Source organism: Mobula birostris, chromosome 4 (assembly GCF_030028105.1).
Source record: "Mobula birostris isolate sMobBir1 chromosome 4, sMobBir1.hap1, whole genome shotgun sequence".
NCBI lineage: Eukaryota > Metazoa > Chordata > Chondrichthyes > Myliobatiformes > Myliobatidae > Mobula > Mobula birostris.
In genome coordinates this window covers 64822214-64833052 of record NC_092373.1, presented here as the reverse complement: position 1 = coordinate 64833052, position 10839 = coordinate 64822214, and the positions used below count along the sequence as shown (strand labels likewise).

The 10839-nt window shown below is 39.7% G+C and overlaps 1 protein-coding gene across 7 annotated transcripts in view; it reads right to left on the bottom strand.

The window, feature by feature from the left end:
- Nucleotides 1-623: 623 nt before the first annotated feature.
- The window catches only part of LOC140196373 (protein FAM124B), a 38525-nt gene continuing 28309 nt past the window's right edge, over nucleotides 624-10839 (bottom strand). For 6 of the 7 annotated variants that reach the window (XM_072255465.1, XM_072255466.1, XM_072255469.1 and 3 more), the window contains 2 exons: nucleotides 6287-7029; nucleotides 624-3177 (listed from right to left, as the gene is read on the bottom strand). In XM_072255465.1, coding sequence (XP_072111566.1) covers nucleotides 2524-3177; nucleotides 6287-7029 — 1397 coding nt within the window. In that variant the 3' untranslated portion in view covers nucleotides 624-2523. Of the gene's footprint in view, nucleotides 3178-6286; nucleotides 7030-8566; nucleotides 8968-10839 lie in introns of those variants that run through there. The other variant, XM_072255464.1, reaches the window with a different exon arrangement.

The window sequence follows — 10839 nt, the reverse complement described above, 5'->3', positions numbered from 1 at the left end:
GGTAGCCAACAGGTCTTCGACCCTTGGTGAGGTAGGGGATCTGCCTATCCCAGCGTGTGAAGTCTGGCCATGGCAGATTGAGTGGAAGAGACTGATTAATGGTCTAACGGTCAAGAAGGCAGGTCAGCAGGCATTTGTGGAGCGCGAAGAGTACGACAAGGCACTTAAATATCCTGATCATCCACTGCAAGAGGAGGTGATCTCTTTAAACTCACCTGGCAGAAGGCAAAGGCAAACCACTGCAGTAATCTGCCATGTACACGATTTCCCAATATGTCAGAACAGCGTGGAGGGAAATCGTCCGCCAACTGGAAATTTCAGATGCGACCTGACGACGTAGACTCCAGCATCATGTTATTTACAAATCTGATCAACTTTGAAGAATACTTATAAATAAAAAAACTTTCTTAGCCTACTCTGCCTTGTACCAAATTTGCTTTTCAATTATTATAGAAATGTAAATATTTAACATTATGCCGTTTTGAACTCTGAGACTATTTCACACAAATGAAATAAATTATAATCAGCTGAAAGTTAGAAAAGTTATTAATTGAACCTTATCACAACCATACAATATATGTACTGGAATTAATAGACTAGTTATTCCAACAATTGCATACAAATATTAAAAAGCAATTGCATTTTATTGAACACAATATATTTTTTCAACACTGGGACAATAATAAACATGCAACTTTTTGATGGGAGTATGAATTTTCAACAATTAGCAATGAACATGATTTTATCATAACATCTAGAACCCGTCAAGTCTTTTCTTCTTACCAATACGGAACGATTCTTTACAATTTGTTTGAAATGTATGGATGCGTTTGGCGAAGTTTCATGTACTGCCCATTTCCTATGTGGCAGAGATAGGTCTTTTTGAACTGCTGCACTCTTGCAGCTATTGATTGCATTGCAGTTCTCGATGGCTGATGCTACTGACCTAATGATGATAAATGCTGATGCAGATACTCAGGAGGAGACACAAGGTGGAGAGGCACTTGGATTTAAAAGTGTGCCAGTGCATTCATTGCAGTTCTTTCTCAGCAATGGTGATTTGAATAGAGATGGGGAAAAGTGCATTTAAAATGACAATGCACTACAATAATGTTTTCTTTGGCCCTACAGCTACTGGAACTGAATACTCACTGGTGATTATTCCCAAAACAATGAAATGCAGTGGTCAAAGCAATTCAGTATACCCTGTAACCACCATTCTAACCCCTGCGCCACAGACAATGAGAAGATTTGATGTTGAGGTGATAAGCTTCTTATACAGAATACCTTTCCTCATCTTGTGATTACAAAATTTTAATGGATATTCAAAATGATTTGTATCAAAAATTACAGTACCTCCTGTGACAAAAAAAAATCATTTTCAAAGCCAGATTTAAAACTTAAATGGCACTGCTTCCTTGAAAGAGGAAAAGTGATTTAGGTGGCTTGGAGAGAGGAACAGGGGTGTTACTAATTATATAAAAAAAAGAAACCCTGTAGATTTTGTCATCTATAATGGTGATGAGTGTTTTCTAAATTGATAAACTTTTTTTTTTGCAAAGTCAAGTTTAATATATTTTTTAAAATTCAGCATTCTGCTTAAAACTTACTAAACTGGTAGGAATAAATTTTCAGATCTTACATCAAATTCTCTATTTAAATCGTAAGTGCTCATGGCACAGGAAGTGTTGACTTGACGAAGTTTCTGAGCAGAGATGAAAATCAAATAAAAACCACAAATGTTGGAAATCTAAAGCAAAAACGGAAAATTCTGGATACACTCAGCAGGTCAGGCCACATCTGTGGGTAGAAGAATAGTTCACTTTCAGTTCACTGAACAGATTCTGATGAGAAATATTGACACTGTTTCTCTCTCCACAGATTTGGCTTGACCTGCTAAATATTTCCAACAATTTGTTTTAGTACTGAGCAGAGATGAACTGAATTAATAACATTCATCAAATGAAATAATAAAATGCTTGACGGATATTATTGACATTCATGTTGTGTTCAACACATTAAATACTCCATAGAACTGATCTTCCAATACCAGACACAAGTAACAGAAAAACAACCTGAACAGGCAAGTTATTCTTTTTAAATCTTTTTAAAGATATCGTTATGAAGGCCCTATAGTATGTACATCAGTTTCGATAAACAGCAAAATGAGACTTCGCTGAAGTGCTTATTTGTAGCACATTAGAGCTACATATTATGTGCAGTTTCTGCAACTCCAAGCTAACATTAGAATTAAATTATTCATTTAACAGTAATAATGAGATTTTCTTCAAATTACACCAGACCACTGTATTTGTTCTATTTTTACAGGATAAATTCACACAGTGCAAGTGAAATGTTAACAGAATAAAAACATGAGTCAGATGAATATTTGCTTTAAAAGATGAAAAACAATCGTAATTTATTGTTCCGTTAGTAACCTCTTGCAAGTATTTGTGCATTATTACAAAGTGAAACTTCACCATACAGATTAAAGTGAAATTTAGTAAGATAACATTTGTCAGTCTAAATAAAAAACTCCTCTTCTGTGCTGTCACAAAACTGCTGGGGTGCTTTAGGTGATTTCTGACGAAGTGGAGCCAGCTTTTCTTCTTCATCTGAAGATTGCCACTTTTTGTTTACAATACTGTTAGTCTCAGAAGATATATCATTTGGTTTTAATGCATGACTTTTCATACTTGAGTTACAGCTGGGACTAGCACCAGCAAATGGATTTGACTTTGTAACAATAATTCCAGTGTCAACATCAGTTTCTGCATTTTGTATTCCAGTGGTAGTTTCATGATCAAGATTTCGGACCCTTATAGGCGTGTTAAAATGGAATGACAAATCACTTCGAGACATTGTCGCTGGACTGCTCCGTTGTGATGAGTAACAGGAGCTACTTTTCGGAGTGCTGCATAAACTCTCTGATGTGCTGCTTTCATTTCTGTCCAACATTCCATGCAAATTATTTCTTTGTTTGCCTTTCACATCTTTCCTTTCCTCTGCAGAAAACATTTTGACCCTGTCATGAGGCATTTGATTGTAGGATAACATATCAAAATGTAAATTTTGATTGCAAGACATTGAACTACTTGAATGATTGCTAAAACCACTGTTGAGACATACTTGACCAGCAGAGCAGTTTATGTCCAAATGTTGAATGCTCCCTCTGACCTGTATGCAGAAAAATAAACACAATAGCACAAGGGTTCCTGAAAAGGTACATGATATTGGTCTGCAGCAAAAATGCTAAATATTTTAATTTTATTCACAATGAGTGTTTAGCGGCTCTGGGCCTGTCCTAGCTGGAGTTTAGATTAAGGGGAACTCTCATTGAAATCAACAGAATATTGCAAGACCTAGATAGAGTGGGTGTGGAGAGGATGTTTCAAATAGCGGGGAAGTGCAAGACCAGAGGGCACAGTCTCAGATTAGAAGGACATCCCTTTAAAACAGAGACGTGGAGGAATTTATTTAGCTAGAGAGTGGTGAATATGCAGAATTCATTGCCAGAGATAGCCATGGAGGCCAAGAAATTGGGTACATTTAAAGCAGAAGTTCTTGATTAGCAAGTACGTTAAAGGTTATGAAAAGAATACAGGATAATTTGGTTGAGAGGGTTAATAAATCAGCCATGATGGAATGGTGGATGGACCAGGCATGGTGGACCGAAAGGCTAATTCTGCTCTTTTGTCCTGTGGAGCCTGTTTAGTACAAACATCTGTTAAATAAAGCACCACGAAAATACACCTATTTACTAAATTTAATTTGCTTACCAGAAAAGTGGATTTCTGAGAAGCTGCTAAATAGGAAGATAAAGCAATGTAATGTAATAGCTGTATTCTACAAAGCTTAGATGATCCTGGCTAGTTTAATCAGCTATCTACTAAAGGAATACACTTAATAAATCCTTACATTTCATTTGACAGGCTGTAGTATTCTGAAAAATCTTCAACCAACTTGCTGGAAAAGTTACCAGATGCTTGCATTTAATTGCTCATTCACAAAGAAATGAGTTCTGGCAAGAAACTTGGGTATTGCACTTATACTGACTGAATTAGATCCTAGCCCAGCACAAATACGTCTTCAATTATAATTAAAATTCTACTCAGTCTGCACTAACCATTGTGATTCTATGACTGAAAAAGGTAAGCAAAAAGTATTAAATGTATTCTCAGATTAATTTATCACATTAATAGGTCAACCTTGGCACGGTAGTACTATTACAAGACCAACATAAAAGCCCTTTCACAATTGACAATGATAGAACTAATGAATAACTCTACAGTAAATTCCTCTGAGAACACAGGATACATTTCTGGTGCATATGACATTATTGAAAGGGCAAAAAAATCTAGAGGGGCCATACTGTTACTGATAACAAAGTTACCAGGAAAGGCAGAAAAGACTGAGTTCTAATCTTTGCCAAACATAAGGCCGTTGGATTGCCTTACAAAAGCAGGAGTTTAAATAGACAAAAACCCAGACCAGGATTTAGACAAAGTTACTAATTAATACATCTAATATTCAATAAATATATTATTCCAGAAGTCCAATAGACATTCATGACAGATCTCTTTACCCGAAAGATAAAATGTGGGCTATTTTCAGCCTGGAACATATGAAGGGTGATTGATAAGTACGTGGCCTAAGGTAGAATGAGTCAATTTTAGAAAACCTAGCACATTTATTTTTCAAAGTTCCCTCCTACATTTACGCACTTAGTCCAGCTGTCATGGAGCATACGGATCTTGGACCTCCAGAAAGAGCCCACAGCAGGGGTGATTGATAAGTTTGTGGCCTAAGGTAGAAGGAGATGAGTTATACAGCTCTCGTTACATACACATGCAGTTCAACTCTGAGTGATTATGCAGAAAGTTTGAGGTTAATAACTCATCAGGGGTGATTGATAACTTCGTGGCCTAAGGTAGAAGGAGATGAGTTATTAATTTCAAACTTCCTGCATAATCACTCAAAGAGTTGAACTGCATGTACATGTAACGAAAGCTGTATAACTCATCGCCTTCTACCTTAGGCCACAAACTTATCAATCACCCCTGCTGTGGGCACTTTCTGGAGGTCCAAGATCCGTATGCTCCATGACCGCTGGACTAAGTGTGTAAATGTAGGAGGGGACTATGTTGAAAAATAAATGTGCTAGGTTTTCTAAAACTGACTCCTTCTACCTTAGGCCACGTACTTATCAATCACCCTTCATAAATCCATGTAGGTGGAACTTGCATCAGCACTTGGGGAGAGGGGTACAGGGGAGGGTGGTAGAAGTACAGGCACAGTCCTCATGGGATGAGATAGATTAGGTGGAAGGCAGCTTATGCACAGTGTGAATCAAGTCATTTGACCAGTTCAGCCTAATGGTCTGTTCCTATACTGTACTTTTAAAATATAGAACTTCTCCTTATGTTGACCTTTACAATTACAGACTTCATATGATTCTGCAATGTAGAATCCACGAGATCAATGGGCATCTCAACCATTGTGATTTTCCATATTGAACTGACAATCTCAATGATGGAGATAAAGGCATTGAGTGGATTCACCTTGCCAACTTTAAACCCTGCCCTGTCCCAAACTGACACAAGGTAGACACCTCTTGACTCAGGATGATATAAATAACCCAAAAGTGAACGTCATTGATCTCAATTCAACTAGTATATTACATTTTTCATGAATAATCTTTTACCACACAAAATCCAACTTTTTTTGTTGGAATCTAAGTGATCTAATAACAAATTGGGAAATGAAACATGAGACTGTTGCTCTTTGAGCTGAAACCAGCAAAGAAAATGACAAAGGTAGTCCTGATGAACGGTCGCAGCCTGAAATGTCAAATGTTTACTCTTTTCCATAGATACTGCCTGGCCTGCTGAGTTCCTCCAGTATTTTGTGCGTGTTGCTTAAGAAAATGACAATTTTTACAATAAACTTTCCATTTGAAACATTTATTCTGTTTTTCCTCCCTCCAGATGCTGCCTGACCTGTTCAATGTTTCAAGCATTAGCTGCCTGTAGATTGAATATCTTTTGAAAAAAATAACAGTGGTTAAATGCAAGGAAATTGTTACGGTCTAAAGATGCTTGTCATCATTATTTCCAGTTTAAAAATGCTGCTGGGGTACAAGGCGTGAATGTTGATTTATCATCCCTGCTCAATCATCTACAAGGATCAGAAACTTCATCTCAATTACCTGATGTGAGTGTAGTTACAGTAGTTCTTTCTTCTATTGACAGAAGCTCTCTACAGTTATTCAATACACGATACTTACTTGGAAAAGGATCTTGTTTCGATCATAGTCTTCAGTTTGCCACCTGGTGTTGCTGATGGGGATGCATGGATTTGGAAGAAGTGGCACCAATTCTCCTATTGCATGCACTCTGAACTGAAGCACTGCAGATTCTTTGAGATCAACAGGAGTTCCAAGTGGCAATTGTTTTAACGAGAGCTGGATACAGAAATTGTGGCTCGAGTATATGGTGAAACAACAGAAATCAGTTTTTTGCACAGCAGCTTTTTTGTGCAAAATTAATTCGTAGAGTTTGACAGCATCCTCAAAATTCTCAAAGCTACAGCTCACAGTGATTCGCAAGATTTCATTTCCATAATGTACTTGCCTTACAGCCCAGATTGGCATGTTAGCATCCAACGAGTAGAAATCCTGACAACAAATCATATAAGGAAGAATTTTGCCACCAACACTCTCACTGTGATGATACTGCCATGGTGGGTCCTGGAAAAAGTCATGAACTTGCAAAATTCGTTCTTCACCAAAGTCTTCATGTAGGAAGAGGATAACAGAGAGAGACGGATAGCCAGTGTTTTTTCTGTGCTGTGACTTGCAACGTATCATTGGACTTGCCCGCTCTGAAACGTGAAACAACTGGATATCCGGGCTAATCCAATGCAACAGACAGTCTAGGGTTTGCTGTAATCCTCGAGATTCACCAGGGTTTGCAAGAAGATGTACAGTCACCTGGAAGGGGTCCTGACCCTCTTCTTGCACCAGTTCACCTTAAAAATAGAACAAATACCATTAACAAGAGCCAAATGCTACATTAGTTATACATGTCAGAAAGGTAAGATACCAAGATATCATATCACACAGAGAAACAGAAGTTAGTATCTTCAAAACATGCTCACTTATACCTCACTTCTAATAAATTATTTTGCATTAGGACTGCATGAAAGAACATGACTGCCAGTGACAGACTTTGTAAAGTTGGATAGAATTAAACTGACTTCACAAGATTACAGATAAAAGAGATTTGGAAATTTAACCTCTCCTCATGACTAAAATTATGGTCTCGGCAATGACACGGTACTAGCCTGAAGGAGGCTTCTGACATCTGTATGGAACTTCTGCCAAGAACTCAACATTAAAGTGAAGTGCCATAGACTTATCATTAAGGAAGTAAATAGCAATCCCTGTTGTATTACAAGTACATTAAGATACAACATCACTGAAGTGCAGGATTAGTCCAAGACAGCATTCTTCATTTTAAGTCTTGTGAGTCTGTGACTGCTCCTATCAGTCCCAAGTGGCCAGGGACTAGGGCAAGATTACAGCCAGGAATGTGGACACGCTGTGGACAAATACAGACATCCCACCCTGCAGAAACTCATTTCAGGGAGGCAGCACCCCCCCCACCACCACCCCCTGGCGACCTCCAAGGGTGTATGTAATACTTTGTTTAGTGATTTTGTCTAATCTGTAAACCAAGTTGGGTATATGCAGCAAATGTGACATTAAAGTATGTACTTATATTATATTATCATGTTTATTCTATTACAACTTTAAGCAAGTCCACAGGGAGTTTGGCCTCATCACGTAGGACATCAATAGCGTAGCTCCTTGGCAGCTAGCCAGCTAGTTTAAATCAGGGGTCCCCAACCCTTTTTTGCACCGCTGACTGGTTTAATATTGACAATATTCTTGCGGACCAGCTGACCCGGGGGGGGGGGGTGGGGGTGGGTGTTAAACTCGACCAGACTATAGGTGCTAAGTCACTTTTCAGTGGCTAATACACTCAATTTCGTTTCTAAAGGGGTTTATCTAACGAATTTAATATTAAACACGCAGCGCATATTTTCCTCACATGAATGTAGTGATAAGTCAATGATAACAGTGGTCCCAAACCTCTGGGCTGCAAAGAATGCAGCGGTACAGCGGTGGCCGGGACGCACCCAGCACATCTTTAAGAAAAAAGCCGAAATAAACAAGCTAATTAATTCGGTGCTGCCCGGCACGTAAATGACAGCCCAGATCAGAGACGACGCAATCGGTAGCTGCCTCTGATCTGGGCCGACATCTACGTGCTGGACGGCACCTAATTAATTAGCTTGTTTATTTCTGCTTTTTTCTTAAAGATATGCTGAGTGCATTGGCCCCCGCTGCACTGTTGCGTTCTTTGTGGCCTGGAGGCTGGGGACCACTGAATTATAAGTCACTTATAAGTCAATAGCATCATAACATTTTAAGTAACGTTTGGATATTAAACACACAATGCATATTTTCCTTGTATGAACATATAAAATCATTGCAACACACCAATATTGCTGAAACAATGGGAGCCCTGGGCTTGTTTTCCTGTAACAACATGGTCCTGTCGAGGGGTGATGGGAGACAGCGATACTCGAAGGGGGTTCCTTATGTCCAGTCTATTCCAGAATTTAGTTTTCGTTGCATTCATTGCAGAAAACTCCGCTTCGCAGTGATATGATGTTGGAAATGGAAGCAAAGTTTTCAGTGCTTTCGTGGCTATCTCAGGATATTCAGCCTTGAATTTGATCCAGAATGCCGGCAGAGATGTTATGTCAAACATACTTTTCAGCCTGTCGTCACTTGCAAGCTTGAGGAGTTGATCTTTTTTCCCGCGCTGGCATGGATGACTCACTGGGGACATTCACAAATGGGTCATGGACCCATTCCTTTGCACGTCTTGGGTCACTGATGACCTCATGTGCGTTAAAATTCAACAGTGCATGACAGGGAATGAGGAAAGGTGCAGCTGACTCATATCGTTTCATATCGCCAAATCATATTGTTTCCTCACGGCCCGGTGGTTGGGGACCACTCTTAGCACGAAGAGAGACCAATCAGGATGCTCGCTCTCCCTCTCAAAAAAATCTACTTCCGGGATATTGTATATAATTTCCAGATGTCAGGGAGCCACTATCGATATGCGGGGACTCCGGGAACTTCCGGGAGAGGTGGGATGTCTGCAAATATACAGATGGAGTGAGGTGCTCAAGTGCACCAGCATAGCACGAGTGTGATCAGATGTTCAGACAAAGTGCAGACATGAATGGCACTAGGTACATAAACAGAGCACGAAAGGGAATGAGGGTAGATGTGTGGACAGAACATGGTCGCCAATCGGAGCTGACATTAGATAGCCAGGAACAATGGAAGATGCAGGCGCAGAGCACAGCTGGCAATGTGGGCTGAGAACAGGTGCAGGTGTGTGGATGGGAGCTGAAGAGCAGATCAAAGTAAATTTATTATCAAAGTACGTGTATGTCACCATACACTACCCAAAGATTCATTTTGTTGCAGGCATTCACAGAACAAAGAAATATATGCTAGAATCGATGAAAAGCCACGAAGACTGACAACCAATGTGCAAAGGACAAACTGTGCACACACAAAAATAATTATAATGAATAAATAATATGGCAGCATGAGTTGTAGTGTCCTTGAAAATGAGTCCACAGCCTGAGGAATAACTTCACTCCCTTCACTCAGAGGTCAGTGAAGATACAAACACTGGTTCAGGAGCCCGATGGTCAAAGGATAATAACTGTCCTGAAGCTGGTGACATGGAGGAAGGGGGACTCCTGTACCTTCTTCCCAATGGCAGAGAGTATGGTGGGGGTCTTTGATGGTGGATGCTGCTTTCTTGTGGTAGTGCTTCTTGTAGATGTGGTCAGTGGTGTGGAGGAGGGCTTTTCCTGTGATGTACTGGGCTGTATCCACCTCTTTTTGTAAGCTTTCCCATTCCTCAGATGGGTTCAGCTATCTGAGTTCGCAGGGGTAGCGAAAATCTTGACTCAAAGGTAATCTTTCCTGCTTAACTTGCGTGTGAAGTTAAAGAAGTGGCAAGGAAGCTGAGCCCTGCCAGTTGGACAGCCTACAGCATGTACAATTTCTGAGGAAGTCCCTGAATAATGGAAGACCACATTTGCTGAAAATGCCACAGATTTGATTAATTTCAGTGAGGGTTTCCACGAGCACCACCTGGAAGCATGATCGCAATCTGTGAGTCTGAATTATGCTGATCACATTTAATTTTGGTTAAGGAGGTGGTCACCCGACAGCTTAAAGGATTGCAGTTAAAGAAAGAATAGGTAACTGCTGGGAAGAAGCCAGGAGGATAGATAGTGAGACAAGAAAGCCTTAAAATACATCTTATTTTAGAAATATTTGTGTGCGTGTGTGTAGGAAAATGGTGGGTGTGAACATTCTTCCAGGTGTGTAGTCAGAGCCAAGAACATAGCACAAATATGAGGCTCAGCTGCACAAAGGGAGGGAGAGGAGCAAGAATCCAAGGATAATAGTGATAGGTAACCTGAATGTGCAAATTACCTCATTTGATCATTAACAATCTTACAGATTATTCTATTCCTTCCAGCAGGAAAGATATTTTGCGGGGGGGGGGGGGGGAGAACACAGTGGTGACCCTTGTTGGGGTTTATAGAATTTGAACCTGGATCTTGAAATAGCAAAGACATAGATGTGCAAATTATTGAAGAGTGAAAGTAAAAACATAACAAGAACAAAGGATTTTCACTTTCCTGATAAAGTGAAAGACTTAATGGGGG